Source organism: Camelus bactrianus, chromosome 8 (genome assembly GCF_048773025.1).
Source record: "Camelus bactrianus isolate YW-2024 breed Bactrian camel chromosome 8, ASM4877302v1, whole genome shotgun sequence".
Taxonomy (NCBI): domain Eukaryota; kingdom Metazoa; phylum Chordata; class Mammalia; order Artiodactyla; family Camelidae; genus Camelus; species Camelus bactrianus.
The window spans coordinates 19,806,017-19,833,122 of record NC_133546.1 but is presented as its reverse complement, the minus strand read 5'-3'; the positions used below and the strand labels follow the sequence as shown (position 1 = coordinate 19,833,122).

The window sequence follows — 27,106 nt, the reverse complement described above, 5'->3', positions numbered from 1 at the left end:
ACGAGCACCTGCGCGCGCGCGCGCCCCTGCAGCATCTTCCCCAGTGACTGCGTCTCAAGGCCTGGCTGCCCCCGCAGCGGCACCTTCGGAAGCACCCAGTGTTACCTAGCAGCCAGGGCACGAGCGGAGGTGGGGCGCAGCCAGGTGGTGGGCTGTTTGGAGGGGAACACACACCTGCTTCTAAGAGGTGACTCGGGAAAATTCTCAACTTAGCAAATGGATCACACGACCTTGATCAAGAGTGGCTTCAAACCCATTCGCCCCGTGCTTTCTAGAGCACTCGTCGTGGGATCGAGTTGCAGCAACTGAAGGAAACTGGGTATTGTCGAATTACTTGGAGCTTCCTCTGGAAGGACCAAAGTCCTCCTGATAAAGAAGAGAAAGCTCCTCATAAAGAAGAGAAAGCGCCTAATAAAGTTTTCTTTGCACCTTTTTTTTTTGCCCATTGTCAATAATTTACTTCCAGCCTTCTCCCCCAGAAACATCAGAAGAGAGAAATTTTCAAAATGCCTTTGCAGTGTGGCTTTACAATTTCCATATCTTCCCATGGAGACATTTCACAATAGTTTGCAGAAGCAGCTCCTCTGTTGGCCCAACACGATGGCCTTGGCAGTTGCAGTTGTTTTTCTGTTTTTTTTTTTTTTTTTTTTTTTATTAAAGTTTATCTACTTCTGGCACTAAAAGGGCCAGAGAATCAGAACGTGAGCATAAGACCAATTAAGGACATGGGGTGGAGACTAGGAACTTCAGGGTGAAAGTTAACCAAGACTGGCTCAAATACACACTAAAAGATGATCAAATATGGTCAGAGAATTAAGACACAAGCGAGGAGTTCCAAGGACTAAAGAAAATGTAGAATCAACTCCTGGATCGCCAGAACTGTCCGTCCAAGATGATAAGACGAGGTTGGCTAAACAAAGCAAGATTATAATCCCTAAATGTTGACCCTCCATTTTGATGAAGAGAACTTGATACCCAATTTAAGATATTTCCAGTCTTAGGATCCCTCAAGGAAATGCAGTCATAAAGTTTTTGCATAGAAATACCATTTTAAATTTGTATCATGTTAGATACTTTCAGAGAGGAATTTACATGGTTTTCCTGAGCGCTCTCCAAACTGGGCAGAGCATAGAGTGTTTCAGGGGTTTCAGTTTTCAGTTCCTCAACTTCCAGCTCTTTCTTGAAACTGATCTGCCTCTGAACATGGGTGATGCTGTCAGTTCTCCTTTCTTCTGCCCTATTCATCCAAGGGACAAGCATGTGACAAGGCTCTTTGCTATATTTATCTGTTCCTTTTAGCATTCAGCAGATCAACGGTTGTCACTAGAACTATCTTCATCTTTGATTGAAAAAAGAAGTCAGATTTGTCTTGACAGAAAGTCTTATTGTGTTGATTGGCTTGTCACTAAAGATTGGCTCTACCAGTTACGTCAGGTAGCAGGCCTTTTCCATAGACTAAGTGAAACCTACAGCTGAGTTTCTGATAAATATGTATCAGAGCGTTAGAAATCATGTCCTCTTCTCAACTGTTCAAACTTATATTAAAGATATTTAGATGTTATTTAAAAATATGTGCCTAGATTTTCAGAATTCTTTTACTGGGTATGTGAACAAAATTCCTTTTGTATGACTACCTTATCCTGTTCCTTCTGCTCTCACTTAGAGACGGCCCATTTGAGTGTTGCCAGGGACCGGTGTGGAACTGAAATACTGATGGAGACCCCACCGGAGCCATAGGGACTACGAACAGTTCTCAGAAGCACGTTTACATTAGATATTGTTTTGGGGAAGCAGGGGAGGGAATCAGCAGGTGAGAATAGTGGAAATGGAGGGTACATGAGAGAGATGATGACTTCTCACATTGGCCTTGCTTACTGTGTGTTACAAAAAACAAGGCTCAAAAGAAACAATAGACCTCTCATAACCTTTGTGTGACAAGAAACTATAGGAGAGCCAACCTGACTGCTTAAACTGCCATTCAGTTTATATTTTAGCATCTGATGGTCAGACTTGCCTATTGTAAGTAATAATCACTACAAATATACTTTTGTGTATCAGAATCCAACCCATAAATTCGAATTTGAAACTTTTACTCTATTTCATATTTAGGTTCAATTTGCATAGGGCCTTCAGCTCATCATTCAAACTTTTTTCTCCCTGTGGCTTCTGATTGAAATACAATAAATCTTTAGTTGAGGGTTCCTGTGAGAAAGTAGGTCTAGAATATATTTTAAAAAACAATCATGCAAAGTGTTACTCTTTTTATTAGAGATTTAGAGCTTAAGCATTGTACAGCTGTTAAAACAACCAGCCTGTCAATCTTTAGTAATGGCATGAAAAGATTAGGCTACTATAATACACCCATTTAATTTTTCATTTTTTTATGTTTTAAAAAAACTGAATATGCTTTGTTATGTAGTGCCTTGGACAATTTTAATGATTCTAAGCTCATCAGAGCAATTTTGGAAGAGGGTTTAGCTTCTCAAAACGTCAGTGATAAGGCCCCTTTTCTAGCCAACTTGGGGTACAGAGAGTCAGGGCATTTATCCTGGCAGCCACAGTCTGATTTCATGATACAATAGTGTACCAGAATGTAAGTGGAGAATCTCAGGCGACCTGTATGCAGGAGCAGATGGCTATGTGGCAATGACCATTCCAGCTATATCCGTATCTTTCTTTGAGTCTGAGAGCTATCCCACTATGACCAGAGCTCATGGTTAAAAACTGAAATGCAAGTGCTTGCTGTCAGTAATCTCATCCTGTTACAGTTATTTCCCGAAGAGCTCCTTTTCCTAGAATTGAAGGACTATAGGACTAAAAGTGCTTTGGGAAAATTCAAGGTAGTAAGCAGAAATGGAACATTGTCTTTGTATGATGGGCAAATAGATCCCCCCAAAATGTCTTCATCTTAATCCCTGGAACTTGTGAATATGTTAGGTTACATGGCAAAGGGGAATTAAAGTTGCTAATCAGCTGACCTTCAAATAGGGAGATTTGCCCCAATTATCTATGTGGGCCCAGTGTTACCACAAAGTTTCTTAAAAGTGGAGGGAGGCAGAAGAGAAGAGTCAGTTGGAGGAAGATGTGACAGTGGAAGAAAGTCAGAGAGATGCAACATTGTTGGCTTTGAAGATGAAGGAATGGGCCAAGAGCCAAGGCATGTGGGAGGCGCCTACAAACTGGAAAGGGCAAGGAAATAAATTCTCGCCTTAGAGCCTCCAGAAGGAACACAGCTCGGCTGATACCTTGATTTTCGCCTAGTGAGACCCATTTTGGACTTCTGACCTCCAGGACCATAAAATAATAACTTCGTGGTTAAACCACTGAATTTATGGTTATTTGTTACAGCAGCAATAGAAAACTAGTACACTTGGCTTTAAATCCTCTGACCTAGAAAAAAATCTTGAATGTTGTTCTATTTACGTGGTGACCCAACTAGTTCTTTATGTATATTAGATAACTGGTTAATTTTAACTTTAACCAAAATACAGGTTTTTTTGCCTACTGTATCTACGAAACGTTGCTGTGCATTTGACAATGGGCGATAAGAGAATCTGTAAAAACTGAGTAACACTGGAAAAACGAGGCCTTTTCTTCACCGTGAAGTATTCTAGAAACTCTTGTTATGCAACATACCATGGCCGGAGGGGTGCTTTCACTTGGAAATAAGCTGGAAAGAAAGAAAATTTAAACTAACTGATGTCCATATATTTCCTTAACCAGTATCACAGCGATGAGTTTTCTTCAAACGATGCAGATTCTTTCCCTTATTCACTAATTAAATAATTCCTCCAAGTTACATAATAATTACCCCCCAAAAGAATAGAAATGAAAAATCAGAATCAAAGCAGCATAAATAAATGAAAAGGAAAAGGGAACTGGATGTTGAGGCGTCAAAATAGTGCTGGAGTACAGGTTTAGTACACATGTGAAAAACATGAAAACTTTTCAAGTTTTCAATGAGGATTCTTTTCTTTTCCCATTTCCTCATAAAACATTCAAAATAATAGGGGTTTCTGAAACCTATCAACCAGAATTGCATTTAGATTTGTATAGTAGAATGTCTCACACATGAATCAGATTCAACCACTTTGAAAAACATGAATGGGATGGTGGTTATAAAAAGTTAAATTAATATTGGTACTGGATTTAAGATATTTCGACTTTTCAAGGTTGAAACAAGTGTGATGATCCAATTTGCTCTAGTCTGTGGTCCTCACCATTTTGAAGGTTTTCATGCCTTCGGGTTCCATTATAGTTACTGCTTCCCCTGTGCTGACTTCTCATTCATGCGTGGGCAGAACATTGGTTAGACCCTGTCTCAAAGTGTGGTCTGAGGACTAGCAAGGACTAGCAAATACTAGCAGTGACCTTGTCTGGGAGCCTGGTAGAAATAGGGAACCTCCAGCTCCATTCCAGACCCTCTGAATCAGAATCTGCATGTTAAGAAAATCATTAGGTGATTCTTCTGCACATTCTACTTTGATCAGTGCTACTCTAGGCCAGGCTGTTTTTGTTTTGAAATCTAGCATGGAATGGCTTGTAAGACACAGCCTTAATATATTAACCCTGCCTCCTATATTTAAAATATATTTAAACATATTTCAAAATGAATTGTAAAATAACATGTTGTAAAAAAATTGTAAATTTAAAATAAAAGAAAGAGAAAATATGGATTTGGCACCAAGGATAGGTTATTTATTGCAATTGAGAAACAAGTTTAGCTCATCTTCAGGGAAACTAGGTGAAGTATACACATTGATTGCATTATTCCTACCGCTGGGGTAAAGGAAGCATAACAATTTATCAGGAAAAATACAATTTTTTCCAGGGACTGACTTTTCAGGGTTATTTATCACTCAGCCAGTCATATAAAGGACATCCGGGAGCACAGCAGATAATGCCTTTGATTGTTTTCTAGCAGAACATCTATTGAAATACTCCTATAGTTTTTCTTGTATTACGATTTTATGAAAACCAAAGGCATGGTCTTCTACTTGGGGTGAAGGCATTTTTGCAGAGGTTTAAGGTAATATAATCTAGGTACTTATTTTTGTTATCTAAATCCGTTTTGCAAAAGAATTTAAGAAAATCACAGAGGGAGCAGGATAAATAAGGGCTCAGATGTTGAAAAGTTTGGGGTGTTCAAAGAGCAGGAAATGGTCAAGTATACCTGGAGGATATATTTTTTTGCTTTTAGACATACTAAGAATTTTTGACTTTTAAAAAAATGTTAGAAAGGGAGAATAAACTGCATAATCACACTTAAAAAATGCATTTGAGTTTCTTATATTTACTTATGTAGTTATAATAAAATATTCTTGACTCCAGTTCATGGCTTAATTTTAAATAGGACATAAAATATCTTGAGAAGAGATTCCATATACATTATGTAACTGTGATACTTAGCTTTGCCAGTCAAAACCACAGAGTACCATGTGAAGGCCAGTAGTTCACTGAGTACTCTGAACAAAATTGGGTGGGTTTTTTTGGGTTTTTTTGGCTATTATACAAAGAGGGTGAAACTACAACTTTTTTTTTTTTCCAGTACAATCAGACTTGACCATAAAATGCACATAAACTTTAAGAATTAAATAATGCTTTTTCCTAACCTAGGAGAAGAACAATGAGTATAATACTTCATGTAGAGTCCTCTTCCCTCTCTTTGAAAGTGTTTCTTTTGGATCAAACATAGAATAAGGGCCTGGTTTTGTCAGAGTTGGGGAAATAGTTGATGAGATAATCACTCATTCCCTTTCTTAGTTGCAAATGTTATTGAAATTACAGAGAGTCATCTGACCACTAGTTGAGGTCACTTCTTTTCCCATCTCTGCCATCCCCCATGTCTGGTATAACATTTAGCAAAATTAGTAGCTGCTCTTGAGGGCTCTCATTTGTTTCTCTGTGTTCCCCTGAAATGTCACATGTTTCTGTGGAAGTGTGAACAATAGCACAATTTTCCATATTGAATCAGATGTTCCTGTGATCCAAGCATTCTTGGAAAAATCTTACTGTTTAGGATTCCATAACAACTTAGCTTTCTTTTATGTCCAGCAGCCTGTGGCTAGACAGTTAAAGGGCCCCTTTCTCACCTGTAGGGTAGTCCTGCCAGAGGACAGTGAGCACAGAGCTCTCCCTGCACAGGAGAGACCCCTGGATCAGATCCATCGTGGAGTGCAGCAGAGTATGGGGTGTTGATTTGATAGGCTGGATTAAGACAGGCTATTCAAGTATAACAAGAGGAATTGCTTGAATTTGCAAAGTGGCAAGAATACGTTCATTTTGAATCTGGAGAAAATGGCATGTGTTTATGACAGTGCTTTAGAAGCATGGAATTCTAAAACGTCAGACAATGGTCTAGCCCCTTCATATTGACTTATTAGACCTGTCAAGATGTGTTATAGCTTAGCAATTTAATTTCAAAAGCAATACATAGAATTCTAGAAAATCTGTACCATACAGGAAACCACAGGGAAGCAAATATATTCCATCTTAATTATCCCTAATTTCCTGCGCATCTCAGCATTTTAGTGCTTCAAGATGGTATTTATTTCAGAACTCTATGAACACACAGAGTGTGTTCTGAAATGTGTGTGCACATTTATATATTCAGACTTCAGAAAAATCATATTCTTTATAAAAATTATTTTAAAATTAGATTTATCACTCGGAGATACCAATATTAGTATTTTGGCATTTGCCTTTTGAGCAATATATTTTTCTTCTTTAAAACAAAAGTTAAATATATACATAAGGCTTATATGAATTTATTTTTTGCATTAATATACACTAAAATTCACTCTTTGTTGTACAGTTCTGAGTTTTGGCATATGCGTAGAATTGTGTGGCCACCAGCACAATCACCCAAGATATTAAACTATTCCTTCGTGCTGTTCCCTTATAGTCAAACCCTCCTCTGAATCTTAACAACTACAGGTTTGTTTTCTATCCTTATAGTTTTGCCTTTTCTAGAAAAATACACAAAACATACAGTATATAACCTTAGAGTCTGGCTCTTTTCTGTTAGCATAATGCACTTCAGATTGTTCCACGTTGCTGTGTATCCATCGTTTGCTCCATTTTAATGCTGAGTAGTATTTCATGGTACTGATGTACTGCTTTGTTGATTAACTCATAAATTGAAGCGCATTTAAGTTTTTTCTAGTTTGGGATGATTATGAAAAAAGCTGCCATAAACTTTTGTGTAAAAGTTTTTGTATAAACATGAGGTTTCATTTTTACTGAGAGTGGGATTGTTTGGTTATACAGCAAGTATACGTTTAGCTTGTTAAGAAGATACTGCCCACCTGTCTTCCAAAGTGGTCATGCCATGTTGCCCCGCCGTCAGCAGTGTTTGAGGGTTCCAGTTGCTCTGCGTCCTTGTCAACGTGTGGCATTGTCAATTTTTCTTCTATTGTAGCTTTTCTAATAGGTATGTGGTGGCATCTAATCGTGGTTTTAAGTTCCATGTCCCTCATGACTAATGATGTTAAGCATCTCTTCCTGTGTATTTTTATCATACATATATTTTTCCAAAGGGTCTGTTCAGATCCTTTGCCTGTTTAAAAAAAAAAAAAAAAAAAAGGTTGTTTTTTGATTGTTAAGCTTTGAAAGTTTTTGTGTATGCTGAATTAAAAAAATTAAATATTTATTTATTTTAGCCATTTTGATTAGTGTGTAGTGCTATCTCCTTGGGGTTATAATTTGCATTTCTCAAATGGCTAATAATCATGAACATCTTTTCATGTGCTTACTTGCCATGTATATATCCTCTTCAGTGAAATAAATAGTATTATTTTGTTATATTTTACCTTCTGGCTGTTTTTTTGTTAGTATATAGAGATGCATTTGATTATTGCCTATTGACCTTATGTTTGGTGATATTGCTAAACTTGTATATTCATTCTGGGAGCTTTGTTATAGATTTCATGGAGTTTTCTTTTTTATTAGACAATTATATCAACTGCTAATAGAGACAGTTTTATTCCTTTCTAAGCTTCAGGCCTTTTATTTCTTTTTCTTGTTTTATTGCATTGTTAAGACTTCTAATATGATATTGACTGTGTTAAGAGTGGGTCTTATTTCTTTCTTAGGAAGAAACAGTCTTTTGCAATGAAGTATAATGTTAGCTATTACTTTTGCATATATCCTTTACCAGTTTGAGTACATTTCCTTCTATTTCTTGTTTACTGAGAAACTGTTAAAAGAAGCATCATAAATGGATGTTGAATTTTGTCACATGATTTAATTTCATCTGTTGATGTGTTCACATGGCTTTTTTTCTTCTTAATATGGTATATTATGTTGACTGATTTTTGAATATTGAGTCAGTCTTCCATTCCTGAGGTGAATGCACTTGATTGTGGTATATTGTCCTTTTTATATGTTACTGGTTTTGTTTTGCTAATATTTTGTTGATTTTACTTTCTGTTAATGAAGAATATTTGTCTGTAGTTATTTTTTTTTCTTCTTTGTCTGACTTTGATAGTAATGTAATGCTAGCCTTATTCCTCCCTAGTGCTCTGGAAGAGATTGAGGAGAATTGGTATTACTTCTTCCTGAAATTTGTGATAGAATCCAAGTGAAAACCACTGGGCCTGGAGTTTTATTTGTTGAAAATTCATTTTTTTTTTCACGATATAGGACTATTCAGGTTCTTTCTTTCTTTTTCATTGAGATTTGGCAGTTTATGCCTTTCATGGAATTAATCCATTTCATCTAAGTTCAGGAGCCTCTTCTTAGCTGTCTTTAAGTGCCTTTAGGGTCTGTAGTGATAACCACATTTCATTCCTGATATTGGGAATTTGTATCTTACCTCTTTTTTCTTCATCAGTCAGATTTCTCAATTTTATTTTTTTCAAAGATCAGCCTTTAGTTTCATTGTCTTCTTTCTATTGTTTTTCTGTTTTCAATTTTGTTGGTTTCTGCTTTTAACCTTTATTACTTTCTCCCTTCTATTTGTTTTGGGTTTAACTGGTTCTTCTTTAATTAGTTTCTTCATGTGGAGACAGATTATTCTTTTATTAAATTAAGCCCTTCTTCTCTTTTAAAGCATTTAATACTAAGTACTGCTTTAGTTGCATCTCACAAGTTTTAATACATTTTATTTTCATTGCCATTCATGTCAAAGTATTTTTTAATTTCTTTTAAGTCTTTCTATTTAAAAACTTATTAAGACTTTATTTTTTAAAGCAGACTTAGGTTCATAGCAAAACTGAGGGAAATGTAGAGAGATTCCCTGTGTACCCCTTACCCCTACAAGAGTCTTTCTATTTTACAATGGATTACTTAAGCATGTGGTGTTTAATTAACACATTTTTGGCTATATCTCAGATATCTTTCTATCATTTATTTCTGGTTTAATTCCATTATAATCAGATATCATTTTTTGCATAATTCAATTCTTTTAAATTTGTTAAGTTTATTTTTGTGGCCTAGAATTGGACTATCATGTTCAGTGTTTCATGTACAGTTGAAAAAAACATATTTTTCTTTTGTTGGGTGGAGCATCCCTTAAATGTCAGTACCATTAATTTAGTTAGTCAGGTCTTACATATCTTACTGAATTTCTGTCTGCTTGCTCTCTCACTAACTGAGAGAGGATCACTGAAGTCTCTAAGTATAGGTGTACATTGGTCTATTTCTCATTTTAGTTTTATTATTTTTACTTCACATATTTTGAGACATATACTTTGTTAATAAGTACAGACACATTTAGGAATTCTATATATTTTGATGAATTGTTTGTTTTATGATAATAAATATTCTTCTTTTTTTCTTTGATAATTTTTCTTGTTCCAAAATCTGTTTTACTTGATATTAATATAACTCCTTTAACTTTTTTTGTTTTGGTTTTTTTTTTTAACTTTATATGTATATTTTTATTGAAGTATAGTTAGTTTACAATGTTGTGTCAAGATCTGGTGTAGAGCATAATGCTTCAGTCATTCCTGAACATACATATATTCATTTTCACATTCTTTTCACCATAAGTTACTATAGGATATTGAATATAGTTCTCTGTGCTGTGTAGTACGAACTTGTTGTCTAGCTTTCTTTTGATTAGTGTTTGCATTGTATATTTTTTCACCCTTCTACTTTTGTCTTATCTATATTGATAAATTTAAAGGAGGTTTTTTTGTTGACAGCATATTGTCTTATTTTTAAATTTAATTTGACAATCTCTATACTTCAGTAGATACCATTTACATTTAATTTAATTATTGAAATGGTTAGACTTGGGTCTGCCATTTATTATTTGTTTTCTTTTTGTTATCTCTTTTCTTGTCCCCTCATTTCCCATTTTCTGCCTTCTTCTGGATTATCTGAGTATTTTTATTATTTCATTTTAATTTAACTATTGGCTAATTGGACATATCTCTATATCTTTGTATAATTGTTTTAGTTGTTCTAGGGATTACCATATACACAACTCACTTTACACAATCTTGATTGTATAGTTTACCACTTCAATTAAAGCATACAAGCCTTATCACTTTACCTTCCCCACTTTCTGTAATAGTTGTCATATTAAGTACATCTGTATAACTTGAAGACTCAATGGACAATATTATAATTTTGCTATCAAAAGTCAAATATTTTAAATAACCTAGTTGAGTAAAATAGTATATTTTATTTACCCAGCTACTTACCATTTCTGTTGTTCTTTCTTCAGTCCTTGTGTTCATGTTTCCCTCTGTATCATTTCCTGTCAGCCTGAGAACTTACGTTAGCATTTCTTTAAGAACGGGTCTACAGGCAACAAATTCTCTAGTTTCCCTTAATCAAAGAGTTCCTCTGTTTTGCCTTCAGTCATGAAGGATATTTTCTCTAGATATATGATTCTGGCTAATAGTTCTTTTCTTTTATTACTTGAAAGATGTTGTGCCACTGTCATCTGGCCGCTGTGATTTATGATGAGAAATCTGTAATCATCCAAACCATTGCTCCCGTGAATGTAATGTATCGTTTTCCTCAGGCTTGGTTTAAGTTTTTTTCCTTTATATTTATACTTCAGTGGTCTGATTATGACGTATCTGGCCGTGGCTTTGTGAGTTTACCGTATTAGGGATTTGCTGAGACTCTTGAATCTGCAAGCTAATGTCTTTCATTCAGTTTGAGAAGTTTTCAGCCATTATTTCTTCAGATGTTCTTTCTGCATTCATCTGTCTCTTTTATTTCTTCTGTTGGGACTCTATTGATAAGAATATCAGACCTTTTGATTAGTGTCCCATAGGTTGCTGAGGACTTTTGTTTTTCCAGCCTTATTTTCCCTCTGTTCTTCAGGTTGTATAATTTCTATTGATCCATTTCTGAATTCACTGACTCTTTCCTTTGTTATCTACAGTCTGCTATTGAGTATACCCAGTGAGTTTTTAAATTTCAGATTTTGTCTGTTTCAATTCTAAAATTTCCATTTTCTTTATAGCTTCTACTTCTCAACTAAGAATTTCTAACTTTTATTCTTTTAAGCAATGCACATCTTTACCTTATGGAGGGTTCCTGGATTACTGTCCTTGCCAGTTAATAATTCCAACATCTGGGCCATCTTGGAATTGGCATTTGTTGATTGTCTTGTTTCTTAAATATTAATCAGATTTTCCCAGCTCTTTGTATGCCAAGTTATTTTGGAATGTATCCTAAACATTTTGAATATTATGTTGTGAGACTCTGGGTCCTGTTAAAATCCTTTGGAGAATGTTGACTTGTTTATCTGTTTGATTGTTTAGGAGGCAGTCAACCAGGTTGTACTCAAACCTCATGTTCTTTCTCATGGTGGTAGTGTTAACAGATGAATTTTCAAAGATTTTGCCTTGCTTTTTGGATCTTACTGGAGCTTATAACACTTAGGGGTTAGTCTAGAACTTGGGTAATGGTTTCTATGGTAATTCAGGTCTTGACATCTCTGTTGTGTGTCTTAGGTTTGTTCTGGGCAGGTCCAGGACTTATGTCGATTCATAACACAGACCTAGGAGCTGCTCCTGTCAAGCTCTCTTCTCTCCATGATTTCTTCTATACTCTCCAGCTCTCAGATGCTCTTTTTCATGGTTCCTCTGGCCAAAAGGATGGAGTCCTCTCAGAATTTTAGCCTCCCATGCTGTCACGCAGTCCTGCATAAGTGGAGCTTCCTCCCCAGAGAGGCAGCAAGAGAAAAAAGCCTCTACAAGATGGCTTCATTTTCCCAGTTCCTCTAGCTAGAGAAATGGGTTTTTCTTGGAGTTTTAGATCCCTGTGCTGTGATCAGTGCAGCTCTGTAGCTGGGCCTGGCCTCAGAGCAAGGCTGGGAGAGAAATGAAAGAGAGGAAAAAGAATCTCCCTCACAATCTCCAGCACACAGGAGTCTTTTTCTCAGACCTCTGGCTGGGGAGAAGGTCGTTATCCTGGAGATTTTGCTGTCAGTGCTTGCTGCACAATTCCAGGATTCACCCTGCCCTCACATCAATTCTAGGGAAAAAAGGAAAATAAAAATCCATGAACCTCTCCCCTTATGGATCCTTACTCAGGTTCTCACTTTAATTCCCAATACACCTGGTATGTGTACTTTTCAAAGACCTCAGGTGGTTGCTATCTGTATTCTGTTGGTAGTTTTTAGTTGTAATCAGTGGGAATGAAAATATGTAGTCAGCTGTCTCCATTTTGACTGGCACCAGAAGTAGCTTACATATCATTTTAATACCTTTTTTTCCCACCTAGAATATTTTGTAAATATTTTTCCATGCCATCATACATTGCTCCATAACGTCATTTTTAATGACTGCCTGTTTCTTTGTATGGATGTTTATACTGATTGTCTTAGTGAACATATGGATAGATAAATCTTTACACACATCTGTGATATCTTTAGGATAAATTCTTAGAGGCAGAATTGCTATACTAAAGTCTTTAAAAGAGTTTCTTAACTTTAAGTCAATAAATTCTCTCTAATATTTAGAGTACTTACTTCTCTATATTCCTGTTAACACATTTTTTTTATGAATAGAAAAATAATGCCAGTGATCACTCGATGTGCTTCAGCTCTGCAATTTCCTGTCCAGGAGATGCTCTGCAAATATTTCATCACATATCTTGTAAATGTAAGTGTCTAGCTGTTTTTGACTGTTTATAAAACCCAGTGGTATTAGGCACATTTAGTTTGGGCTCATAAATACCTGAGGCAAACATAAATCTTCAAGTGCCTAAAGCATTCTAATTAGGCTGGAATTGACATGGCCGAAGTGAGAAAAGTAGTTTTCTATGCTCAGTAATCATGGGTTTCCTTGTGCATACCATTCATCTTGCATTAAAATTGTATTTTAGCTGAGTCATGAGTGATTTATTAGATCCAATTTGAAAAGTCAACATTAGGAGTCCAAGGAAAGTGTGTTTGCTGTAACATTACACATCCTTTTCTTTGTAATTACACTTACACATCTTTGCTGTTTATAAAAAGACATGTAAACATTAAGAATGCACATAGAATGGGAAAATACCCTTTTCTAAAACATTAAAGGATTTGTTTTGTGCCAGAACAGATCACTTCAGTATCAGTTCAGGTCCTGGCAGAGAAGAGTGATGGTGTGCTTAAATTGGGTAATTTGAGTGAGTTTAGTGAAGGGATGATTTACAAGGGTGGACAGGGTGTAGAAAAGTCACAGGATACAGCACAAAACTTGTGAGCTGGTAACTGGAGTAGGTTACCACTGCTAGGCATGAGCAGTGACCTTCATTGCCCATCTGGTTTGCAAGGACCCTTCAGGGACTCAGGGAACTACATAAATACCCCAAGGTTCCTGTTTTTCCTGTCTGATTTCCTGCCAGTACTCCCTGTTGGTTAAAACCTACAGGAAGTCTGAGGGTAAGAAAGCCTCTTCATGCAGTGCATAGAGATCTACCAAAGTGAACACAGGAAAATTTATTGAATTTAAATCCCCTACCACAAGCACTTTCAGAAGTCTGTGGCTAATTTGCAACCATTTGTATGTGATGAGGGAATATTTTTGTTTCGGAAGGTATTAATTTATAGTTGAGTATATAAAATGATAATTCTTAACATATGACCTTTTAGCAAAATATTGTATCAATTTGTTGGAGAATTATATACAACATATCATATGCCTATTAAATAGAGGCATTACAGCATAAGAGCTGAGTGTGTGGGTTTAGAAGTCAGGTTGAATTTGAATCCCAGCTTTTCCACCTACCAGTTATCTGACTCTGGGTAAATGTATTACCATCTCTAAGGTCTAATGTTGTTATTGCTGTTGTTTTAAATTTGTTAAATGGGAATAATAGTAGTATCTATCACATGAAGTTGTGAGAATTAAATGTGATAATGTGTATTAATTGCATAACCCAATGCCTGGAACATATCAAGTACTTAATACATGTTATTATCTACTGTTATGCTAATTGTTACATATATACCTGTCAACAGGGACAAGAGCCATGATTGGAGAGGACTGTGATCATTTTAGGATGAAACTAATTGCTTAACTAAGTATAGTGTTCAGAAAGGATAGAGAATTCAATGATTAAGTGCATAGGCTCTGTAGTAAAATCTCCTGGGTTGGCAGCTTAGCCCTGTCTCTGACTTTTTCCTTGGGCAAGACACTTATCTGTTCTGTGACCTAGTTTCTTCATCTGAAAATTAAGATTTATAGAAATAAATAAATAAATACACACACACACACACACACACACACACACACATATGGAAAGGATGAAAATTCACAGTATGTGAAATTATGTAAATACTATACTAATGTAAAGTATCACATTACACAATAACGTAAAGTATTTAGAATTTAGTGTCAACCTGGTTTCAGAATATGAGAGAACAGTCCTGTGAAAGCCAGAGCTAGTGAAATTGTCTCCAGATATGTAATTGACAGGCCTCCATAGCTGCTGGTCTGAAGTCTGGGCTGATGGCACTGAAACTCTTTTCCTGTTTCTGATTCAGGGACAAAGTGCCTGGAAAGACATCGTTTTCATTCCGGGGGCGTAGATCTGGGAGGCAGCCAAAAGTGTTGCCTAACTGGTGTCTGTAAAACCCAGAAAACAACCGGGCAGGAGGGAAGTAGGAAGAGGAGCAACAGAACTGCATGGCATCTTGGGAGATGTAATATACACAAAGTCTTGTAGGTTTCTGCTAAAATGTAATAGTATACTCTGGGATTTCTTTTTCATGTACTCCATTACTTCAGGGTGATAGAGACCCAGCCTATGAGTTAGGGAAATGCCTTCTCCACAGGACAAATGTTCATTACCTGGAAAGCTAACAAATACTACTAAATTGAGCTAAAATTGTATATGTACATTATTACTCAACCATAGCTCTGGGACTGAAACAGTGTTGACATAAGACTGACCCTCAAATCAATCTACATATCCTATCTGTTGAAAAAATATTAGTCTTAGATAAATCTGTTTTTGTTCTGAACTAAGAAATAGAAAAAAAAACTATCTGCAACTCTTGAATATTACTGCATAACAAAGGTAATAGAATATCATCCTGAAAACTTATACGAAATTTACAAGAAGAGCATGCTAATGAAGATTATTTACAACAAGAAACCAAAAAAATTTAGAGAACTGTTCAAAATCCTCAGATTCCTTAAAATAAATAGTATCTAAGAAGCAGGGTATAAAATGCCGTAAGTTGAGAAAAGAGAAATGGAAAAGCAACAGGATGAGATGCAAAGGAAGGGGGGTGAGAGAACATTAATGGCAAGACTCTAAAAATACAGGAGCAAAATTAAAATCCACAATGGGGCCAGCACATCTAAAACTGATACTATGGAAAATCAGATCCGTATAGTGAAGAACAAGCTAAAGAAATTCTCTAAGAATTTTTTTTTAAAGAGAAAAGGAATTAAAATAATGAAAATGAAGCCATAAGGTAAACAGAGTAGAAATTCGGTAACAATGATCATTTCTGAAAAATAGACCACAGCAATTAGAACAGAAATAATAATCAAAACAAAATTTTAAAAAATTCCCAGTGCTGGGGGGAAAAACGATCTGATTAAAAGGATTCATTAACTCTTAGGCAAAATAAAGAAGAAGTGACATACACCTGGACTTATCCTGGCAAAGTTTGTGACTTAAAATAATTATTACTTATCATGTGCGTCTTCATGTGTGAAAAACAAAACATGAACAAAGAGCACTTTAACAAATTACCTGCTAAGGAGCAAATATTGCAATACTCTGAGTCATCTAAATCTACTCTATCATTTAGATACCAAATTAAAGAAAGTAACAGAGCAATACCTACAGAATTTTGAGGAGAAAATGATGCAGTCTAAAATTTTATATTCAACCAAGTTACGTTCCAAGTTCAGATAATTGACACAGATTATCCGTTATGTCAGGTTGTAGAAAATCTCACCCCTGTTTACCTCTTCTTGGTTTTTTATTCTATTTATTACTGCCTTTTTACTGAGCAAGCCAAGAGAAATTAAAATGTCAGATTCAAGAATGAAGTAGACATAGATAAAATGCGTGTTGGCCATGGAACCGATGGACTATAAAGCCTACAGACTCAGGTTTTTTCAGATTGCAAGGAATAGTGGGACAGTTAAAAAGGCGGATGTCACTAAGGCAGACTATGGTCAGAAGTCTAGCTGAGGTTAGTGAGGTTTTAATTATATATGTTTTAATATAATGTTTTCATTATAATGCTTTGATTTAAATTACACAGAACTAATCCGGACAAATACTTCATATCAGATAAAACTTTAATGAGTACATAAGAATTCTTTGTAATTAGCACCTGAAAGTACTAGTCTGAGCAGTGTTGGGTTTTGCTGCTTCCATTGCTGTTTATGTGAATGAATGAATATGAATTGATACACCTAAACTGGCTGAATCACTTTTTCTAAGCGATTAGAATGCTTTCATCTTTGGTTAGTTTCAAAGGCAAATTACAGTCTTACTTAGGCCTATCTAGAATGAGAGACCTCACCTATCCAGACTGCTCCTTTCTTTGCTCTTAAATTATGATTTCAAACAGCATAGAATTTAAAAAAAAGAAGAAGAAGCCTGGGTTATTGTCACTGTCAGTAAGACTTAATCTTAATACCTCAAAGTATGGATTCCCTTGGACTAAGATTTCACTTATGTGTATCCTATCATAATGCTGTACTGATATGGATGGTCAGTAAATACTATATGATAATTGATTAGCAGTTTTCTTAATGAATTCTGTCTACAAAAGAACAATTTCAAAAAAAGAATATCTATCTAGACATAAGTGTCTATCAAATATAAGTTAGAAGTTAATGGGAGTATATCACAAGTCCTGTAATATAATTGCAATTGCTTTATTCTACTTTACATTTTTACTGAAGGGCAACCTAGCATTATCATTTTAAATGAATTTTTCCTCTAATATTTTAAATGGCTCCATGTGTTAACACAAAATAAACTCAGAACTTGACTGTAATAAACATATCTGAGCCAATTTCTGTTTGCCACAGAAAACCATTATGATGTGACCTAATTTGGTATTTTAAAATTTGCCATTAGTGACCTTAGGCACAAATAGAAAGGGGACAGCACTGTACAGATGATCTAAATTATAAAGGAAGGGTGAGATTCTTTTTCCAGGAGAATGCCTGTCAGATGTCACCTCCCTTGCTTTTTGCTGAGATGGGTGTGCTCTGTTATTTTGTAGTAGGAGAATTTCTTAGAGAGATTCTGCTGTAGCACCTTTACCAGTATTTATATCTCCCTCATGTCCTCACTTTTTTAAGCATAGATTCTGTGGCCCAACATTATAAGCACACCCTTGCAAACTATCAGCTACCATATCGTTTTTTTGTCTTCAGTCTTATTCTGTATCTGAGAATATCTGTAATTCTTATTATACCCAACTACTACCTACTCATGCTTGGACCTGAGCAGCTTAGCATGATTAAAGAAAATCTTGGAAGCACGCTGCTTGATCTTGTTTGATGTTTATGATCACAGAGATCAAGCAGGCTCTTAGTACGTCTTGTCAACAATGTACTACATCTCCTTAATCATTTGAATCTCCAAGTTTCACAGCACCTCTTTTACCTGTTTTCCTCTATCCTCAAATCTTGGGCATCCCTTCCCTGATCCTCTCATTCAGAGAATGATCTTTGTACTGGCCAAAGGGCATGATAAACTTGTTTGTTTCAATTAGGAAACAAAAGCAATCAGAGGAAATTTCTGTGTTCTCCCACAATCAGATCTGCTAATTCACCTTCATCTGAACTTGTACTCTATGTTCCCTCTTGTTAGGATGGACGAACTGTCTTGTATATCTGAAGACAACACTTCCATGTGTGCACTGGACTCCAAAACATACTGCCTATTTGAGCATTCCATTCTGAGATGGTTTCCTCTCCTTTTACAGTTTTCCATTTCAACTACTGCATTTCCATCAGTCTACAAACATACTAGGCTCTCTCTTACCGTAAATAAAACAGAATAAAATGTATCTTGGTCTTGAATTTTTCAGTGCCATTCTATGTCTTTTGTTCTGTTTTCAACAAAGCTCTTTGAAAGAGCTGTCTACACTTCCAGTTTCCACTTTTCTCTTCTCCCATTCTCTCTTAAATCGACTCCATTCAACTGAAAGATCTGATTAAGTTCACCAGTGACCACCACCTTGACCAATATAATGGCCAATTCTGAGTCTTCATTTAACTTAAACTCTCAGGAACATTTCATCCAGTCCGTCACTTTATCTTCCCTGAAACACTCTCTTAAAACTTGGCTCCTGGGAAAATATACTTGCCTGACTCTCCACCTACATTTCTGGCTGCTGCTTCTTAGTCTTGCTTACTTATTTCTCTTCCTCTTCTTAACCTTTCATTGTTGAATGCCCCAGAAATCAGTCCTAGAGCCTCCTCTCTGTATGGTCTGCGTTCGCTCCCTTGGGGATCTCACCCACCATCATGACTTTAAATACATTCTCTGTGAGATGATCCTCCAGGTTTACATCTCCAGTCCCAGTCTCTCCTGAGCTCCACCTTCCTGTATCCAACTACCTGCTTGTGTCTCTGCTTAGAGGATTAATATGCATTTCAATCTTACATTCAAAAATAATTACTGGTTTTACCTCACAAACATGTTTTTCATTGTTCTCTATTTCAGTAAGTATCACCATCATTTAGGACTGCAGTGTTGTACAAATCCAGGGTGCATTGTTCCTATGGGTTAACTGAATTATTTACATCTTCTGTATATTTTCCCCAATGGGCATCTAATTTATACAAAATAGACTTAAAAATGTAAACAATTAAGCAACGTTTTCAACCTAGCTGGGCAGCTACTATATTAATAACATGATGAAAATGACCAACATATCTCCTTGAGAAATTACTGAAAATCAGAGAATAACCTTCATATTGGCCAAAACACATAAAAAATGCAAAAAAAAATCTTTTAACCAGTTTTAGTTCTTGAAGATTTTTTAGCAAAGGGCTTTTGATTTAAAAAATCAGTTTTCACCTGGTGTTTAGGGGAGTAGCCATAAGTTATTATTATTATTTTTTGAGCTTGAGATAGCCTTTTTATGGTTATTTTTATTGAAGTATGATTAATTTACAGTGCTGTGTTACTTTCAAGGGTACAGCAAAGTGATTCAGTTATACATGTATCTGTAAATTTTCAGATTCTTTTCCATTACAAGTTATTACATGATACTGAATATAGTTCCCTGTGCTACACAATAGGTCGTTGTTGTTTAGCTATTTATATAGTAGTGTGTATAGGTTAATCCCAAGCTCCTAATTTATCCCTGCCCCTCTTCCCCTTTGGTAACCATAGGATTGTCTTCTTCATCTGTGAGTCTGTTTCTGTTTTGTAAGTAAGTTCATTTGTATCATTTCTTAGATTCACATATAAGTGGTATCATATGATATTTGTCTTTCTCTGTCTGACTTACTTCACTTAATATGATAATCTCTAGGTCCATCCATGTTGCTCCAAATGGCATTTTTCATTCTTTTTTATGGCTGAGTAACATTCCATTGTATATACATATACCACATCTTCTTCATCCAGTCATCTGTTGATAGACATCTAGGTTGCTTCTTTGTCTTGGCTATTGTAAATAGTGCTGCTATGAACATTAGGGTGCATGTATCTTTTCAAATTAGAGTTTTCTCCAGATATATGCCCAGAAGTGGGACTGCTGGATCATATGGTAACTCTGATTTTGGTTTTTTAAGGAACCTCCATACTGTTCTCCATAGTGGCTGCACCAGTTTACATTCCCACCAACAGTGTAGGAGGGTTCCTTTTTCTCCACACCCTTTCCAGCATTTATTATTTGTAGACTTTTAAATGATGACCATTCTGACTGTTGTGAAATGATACCTCATTGTAGTTTTGATCTGTATTTCTCTAATAATTAGCAGTATTGAGCATCTTTTCATGTGCCTGTTGGCCTTCTGTATGTCTTCTTTGGAGAAATGTCTATTTAGGTCTTCTGCCCATTTTTTTGATTAGGTTTTTTTTTTACATAGTAAGCTGTATGAGCTGTTTGTAAATTATTTTTTGATTCAACTGAAGATGTCCACAATGAGTTTTGACTAAAAAGTAGTAAATATTATGCAGAAAATCCAAAAGAAATGACAAAAAAATCCCTTCCTGGAGCTAATAAGCTATTACAGCAAGGTTGCAGGATATACTCACTTGGCTGTACACCAGCAATGAATAAATAGAATTTGAAATTTAAAAAATACCATTGACTTTAGGACCCCCCAAAGTGAAATACTTAGGCATAAGTCTAATATAATATGTACAGGATCTATATGAGGAAAACTACAAAATTCTGGTGAACAAAACCAAAGAACTAAGTGGAGAGAGGTTCTGTGTTCCTGGATAGGAAAATTCAATATTGTCAAGATGTCAGTTCCTCCCAACTTGATTCAGTGTAATCCCAATCAAAATCCCAGAAAGTTAGTTCGTGAATATTGAATCACTGATTATAGCAAAAGATCCAGAAAAGCCAACACAAAATTGAAGAAGAAGAACAAAGTTGGAGGACTGATTCTACCTCACTTCAAGACTTACTATAAAGCTGTAGTAATTAAGGCAGTGTGGAATTGTTGAAAGAATGGGTGACTAGATGAATGGAATAAGATAGAGAGTCCAGAAATAGACTCAAATAAACACATACAACTGATTTTTGATGAAGGAGCAGAGGCAACACAATGGAGCAAAGATAGTCTTTGCTGGAAGGACTGGATGTCAACATGCAAAAAAAAAAGTGAATGCAGAGACCTTACACTCTTCACAAAAATTAACTCAAAATGGATTGCAAGCCTGAGTGTAAAATACCAAACTATAAAACTCCTAGAAGATAATATAAGGGAAAACCTAGATAACCTTGGGTATGGTGGACTTTTTAGATACAACACCAAAGTCATGACCCATGAATGAAATAATTAATAAGATAGACTTCATTAAAATTAAAAAATCTGCTCTACAAAAGAAGAGAAAGAGAAGACAAGCCACAGACTGGGAGAAATTACTTGCAAAAGATGTATCTGATGAAGACCCGCTATCTAAAATATACAAAGAACTCTTAAACCTCAATAATAAAAAAACAAAAAACAATTAAAAAGTGGGCCAAAAACCTTAACAGATACCTCACCAAAGAAGATATACAGGTGGCAAATAATAAAAAAACAAAAAACAATTAAAAAGTGGGCCAAAAACCTTAACAGATACCTCACCAAAGAAGATATACAGATGGCAAATAAGCATGTGAAAAGATTCTCCACATCGTACGCCATCAGTGAAATAAAATAATGAAATACCATTACACACCTATTAGAATAGCCAAAATCCAGAACACTGACAACACCAAATGTTGACAAGGATGTGGAGCAACAGGAACTTTCATTCATTGCTGGAAAAGGTACACTATTTTGGAAGAGAGTTTGGCTATTTCTTGTAAAACTAAATATACTCTTACCATATGATCTAGGAGTTGTATTCCTTGATATTTACTCAAAATAGTTGAAAACTTATGTCCGCATATGAACTTGCGCATGGATGTTTACAGTGGCTTCATTTGTAATTGCCAAAACTTAGAAGCAACCAAGTTTTTTGGTAGGTGAATGAATAAATAACATATGATAATCCAGACAATGAAATATTATTCAGCACTAAGAAGAAATTAGCTATCAAGCCATGACAAGACACAGAGGGGTCTTAAATGCATATTACTGAGTGAAATAAATCAATCTGTAAAGGCTTTAGTTGTACAATTGCAACTATAGGACACTGGGAAAAAGGCAAAACTATGGATACAATAAAAAGATCAGTGGTTGCCAGGAGCTGAGGGATGAGAGGATGAATGGGCAGAGCATGGACGATTTCTAGGACAGTGGAAATACACTATATGTATTCACCATAATGGTGGTTACATGCCACTTATACGTTTGTCCAAACCCATAGAATTTATACACCAAGAGTGAACCCTAAAGTAAACTGTGGACTTTGGGTGATTGTGATCTGTCCATGTATGTTCATTAGTTGTAACAAATGTACTGCTCTGAGGGATGTTGATAATGTGGGAGGCGGTGGAGGAGGGGCAGAGAGTCTACAAGAAATTTCTGTGCCTTTCCCTTAATTTTGCTTTGAACCTAAGACTGTACCCCCCCAAAATAATAAAGTCCTAATTTTAAAAGAAGTAGTAAATATCAAAGTACTGAAAGTGCATCATTCACTGTTTTTATATGCTGCTGCTGCTGCAGAAAACTTCATTTGCTTTTCAGCCAGAAATACTGCAAAGATCAAAGAGCTTTCAAAGGGATTTCTAACTAACAATAAATACAGGTACTCTGCATAATCTAGGCTTGCTACGATCTCTTACATAGAGAACTCTGTATTCTAAGCAAGACAGAGACTTTTTCAAAAGTCAATCATAGAAAAAATGGTAAACATAAAATAGTATAATAGATATGTGCATAAGTTATTAAGCGTAATTATAAAATTGATTTTACTACGGTTGCTTTCCATGTCGTGTTCCTCTCCCATCCTTATTTCTGCCCCCTGCCTGGAGGTAGCTGCTGTCCTGAATTTTGTATTTATCTTTCTCCTTTGTAAAGATAGCATGTATGCCTAAACAATATATTGTGTTGGTTAGTTTAGCTTGATTAGGCCCTTCAAAAAAATGGTATCATTATGAGGCTTTCTTTATCCAAATAGAAATGGCATGTTTAAGAAGGGTAAACGCGACTGTACAATGAGCCATTGTGATGTTGTTTACATGCCTGTGTTTCCTATTGCCTCAGTACTGTGTAATTTGGTCTTGCAACCAATTAGCCAATTAGGAATTGGAAGGGTGATATGTAAATGTTACTGTCTCACTGACAGGATGATTTATTAGATACTTATATTTGAGGAATTTCACCTGTTTTGTTGTTTGGGAGGCCCAGTGCCAAACCGAAACATGCGTGTCAGGGGCAGACTCATGGCCAGCTTTTTAAGAAAATTCAGCCCAAGTTGAATTCCCTTCAAGTACAAGTGTGTTTGTTTGCCGGTGGTGTCATACTGATTTTAAAATGGGTTTACCTTTCCTTTAGCTTTGATCGGCATTGTTGAAACTTTCAGCATGCTGGGAAAAAACCCTGATGGGCCCTGATGTCACCCTCTCACTGACTATAGCTTAGTTTTTGCCACTGCTCATGCAAGGACTTTCTGTTCTTCCAGTGTCAACTGCCAAGTGGAGCCTCTAAACTTAAGATTTATATATAGAGGTGCTTAGAAAACTGCGTGTACTACTCATTAACCCACGCTGTTTACTTTGATTTCAGAGATGATTGGAGTTTTGTTTTCATTAAAAATATTCTTTTGACTTCAGTATTTTGTCCCAATGTGATTTGGGTAGAAAATGCTATCAATTGTTTTTCATAAAGAAAGCAGCAGAAGAAGAAACTGACAGTTGGTTGTAACTTAATCCACAAAGTAAAAAAGTAATCATTTACTTTAGAAAATAACAGGAGTCAATATTATGAAAATGTGTTACTTACGGCTTCCTAATTTTAAAAGGGCTCCCTTAATATTCTGATGTTTTTAACCTTTGTTTTAAAAGGCAAGTGATATATACATACCTTTATAAAGATTTTGTAGGATGCTAATGGAGAATAGAATAAAATGGTCATACTTGAAGTTTATTGCCTTAAGTAATTTATTTAAGCTCACTATTATAAAAGTTTTGAATTTTATTTTGTGTCCTTTTTGTATGTGTATCTTAGAAACTTTTGTTTTTCTTACAAATCTTCTTACTTATACTGATGTCAAACTGCTTTAAGCAGCAGCTATAGGTTAAGTTTATAAAAATGAGATGCCAGGTTGATGGCTTTGATTCTTCAAGTTTCTGTTTTAGTGGAATAAGGTGAGAAAATATGATAGTGCGATGGCACGCAGAGAGGCAACTGGGAGACCACCGAGCCCAAGGCTCAAAAAAGTCCTGGGGAGCATGTGTATCAATTAAAGTGCACACAGCCCTCAAGGGTGGGACATAGATAGCACTTACTCCCAACATTGTGTGAGTTACTCTAACTAGGGAACCACCTTGTCAGCATTCTACCATCTTAGTCTAAGTTCTAGGAGATTACTGGTTAGAGGAAAGAGGAGCAAGTTGGAAGGGTTGGGGAGAGGAAGACCATGCTGAAGGGCATGAATGGAGCTTGGAACAGGGAGAAGCCTGCAGGGGCTGGAGTCTGATGGAGGACAGCGCTGAGAGGGGGCCCTGAAAATAAGGAGAAAGAGTCCAGAACGGCTAGTCAGACAAGACCGCCATAGGAGTCATCTGCTGTGACTCTTGAATTACTGCCTGAGCAAACATTTTCAGTTAGAAGAATGGCTTAAAAGATCCAGAAGATGTTAAATCTAAATTATTTCAGGTCTCTTTGGATATTTTTTAAAGATCACACACAGAACATACCCAATGGGAGATTGCTTGTCATTGCAGTATTTTTAACATTCAGAACCTTGCATGTAAAAGTGTCCTAGATAAAAAAAATAGTAGTTGGTATTATTTTTCATCACCATCATACATCTTTACTTTTTGTTCTAGTTAACAGGTACCTGACTTAATAAAATACAGAAGTTAGTTATGAGCAGAGACAGATGTAGATGTGCCAAAGTCGTCATTTATGTTTTTATCAAAGCGAAAACAAAACTAAAACAAGCAAACCAAATAACTCCATACATCAGATTGCACTTTATTTTTTTATAATGTCCCAGAGTCCTGAAGATCTGTGTACGCTTTAGGCACAAAATATCTATCGTACAAATATGACTTAGACCATTACCACTGAATCTGTACTTTTGGAAAGTGTTGCTGGAGTATGTATTTAAAATTAACACAAAGGCAATGAGAAATAGCCATCCTTATTAGCTGACCAACTTACTCAGCAAGCACTTCCTGTATACTCGCTATGTGCCGCTCTGCTAGGCTATGATAATACAGTGATAAGTAATACACAGCCCTGCCTTCAAAAATATTGCAGCCTCGTAGGAGTGTCAGACCCAAACACTTATAAAACAATGTGGAAGTACAGTGAAAGAGAGATGGACGGGGTCTTATGAATGATTGAGAACCCCACTCCTAACAGTCACCGCTGGACTCTAAGGTGACACTTATTAGCTACGTTAAGTCCACCCACATCAGGAACCACACTGCTTGGGAGAAAGTGTATGCCCTTCTGCCTTTGCCTGGTGACGTGTTCGGCCGTATGCAGAAGCACACTGTTTCAGCTCATTGAGGTCTCATTTACAGCACTGAGAGGGTAGATGTGATGAATACAGAAGTTTTATGAAATGAACTACCAAACGTCCTTCTGTCTGATAAGTTCTAACCAAGAATTCTTTGCTGGAGGAGAATTACCAGGGCCTTGGGAAGAGGTTTGGTCTCCAGCCAGGATTCTTAGGAGTAACGGAGTGAAGAGCACTTGCCCTATCAGAACATTTGCCTTCCCTTTCTGCCCTACATGGAAGGAGCTGACATGTTTCTGACTGTTGCTGCTGCTGCCACTGGTGATGGCAGCCGTGGGGAAGACGGGAAGAGATTTCTGTTTTTATTTTAATCAACCCAGGGGTGTTCCCAGAAGCCATAAGATAAGCAAATGTGGGGGTGAGAGTTAGTCTATGCTGGTTTCTGAAAATCCTCTTGCCTTTCTAGTGCCTCCTTAGGGCTTTTTTTTTTTTCCTTTCTTAATGTAAGAGTTTTTTTTTTTACAACGAATCATTCCATGGAAACAGACAAGATTCCAAAATAAAAAATACAAACATTGAAAAGGTACAGTGCTTACGGCCCTGCTATATAAAGGTTTTTGCCTTAGGTTCCTCTAATCCCTTCACAGTAATAAATGACGGACTCTGGCCTCTCTTAATACTGAGGGTGGCGCTTCCTTCTGACCTCACTGTGGTGGAGGGATCTTTTCTCCATGAAGGCCTCTCTTCCCAGCCTGCAGATGCCATCTGTGCAGAAGGACAGTGGCCCTTTGTCTCAGCCCGGCACTTTGTAGTTCTGAAGACCTCGGAGCGTGTGACATTTGGTTCACCAAAGACCTCATAGCTTTTCCCCAGGTGTAAGCGCTTCTGTTTTTGTTTTTCTGGGCTGCATCAGAGAAGAAACCATAGAAGCTGTAGAAGAGCCTGGGTGTGTCCCACGGCTCTCGCTAGTGGGCCTGGAAGTAAACTCAAGAATTGGGGATGTTTATCCTGGGCAGAAAATGGCATATTCGCAATTTAGCTCAGCTAATGCAGGATTCTCACTGTGCCTCAGCCCATCACCACATTTCCACATTTTTACAAAATTTTGTTTGAAAAAAAGAACACGTGGCACAGACCAACAAGACAGTAGCAGAACGCTGAAGGTGTGGTCAAGCTAGGGTAACATAGGTGGTTAGTGCAGCATCCCAGGCCAAGAAAGCCAGATAAACCAAAGGAATTTGACTGACCGCAGAGAGAAGTCAGGACAACACGAAGAGTGAGAGGTACTGAGCTGCATTTGAGGGGAACAGGCAGAGCCCTGGGGGCATTCAGAAGGGGCCCGGGAGTGAGTCATCGCTAAGGTGAAGTGGCTGCTGAAGCCGGAGGGGTGAGCGAAGAGACCGTAGACCTTCAG

At 36.6% G+C, this 27,106-nt stretch overlaps 1 protein-coding gene across 5 annotated transcripts in view; it reads left to right on the top strand.

Moving 5' to 3' along the window:
• AIG1 (androgen induced 1) overlaps positions 1 to 27,106 on the top strand; it is a 220,018-nt gene that overhangs the window by 478 nt on the left and 192,434 nt on the right. The window contains exon 2 of one of the 5 annotated variants that reach the window (XM_045524733.2): positions 276 to 4,674. The exons of 3 other annotated variants lie outside the window; for them this stretch is intronic. In XM_045524733.2, the coding sequence (XP_045380689.1) occupies positions 276 to 455 (180 nt within the window). In that variant the 3' untranslated portion in view covers positions 456 to 4,674. Of the gene's footprint in view, positions 1 to 213; positions 4,675 to 27,106 lie in introns of those variants that run through there. One more of the 5 variants, XM_045524734.2, reaches the window with a different exon arrangement.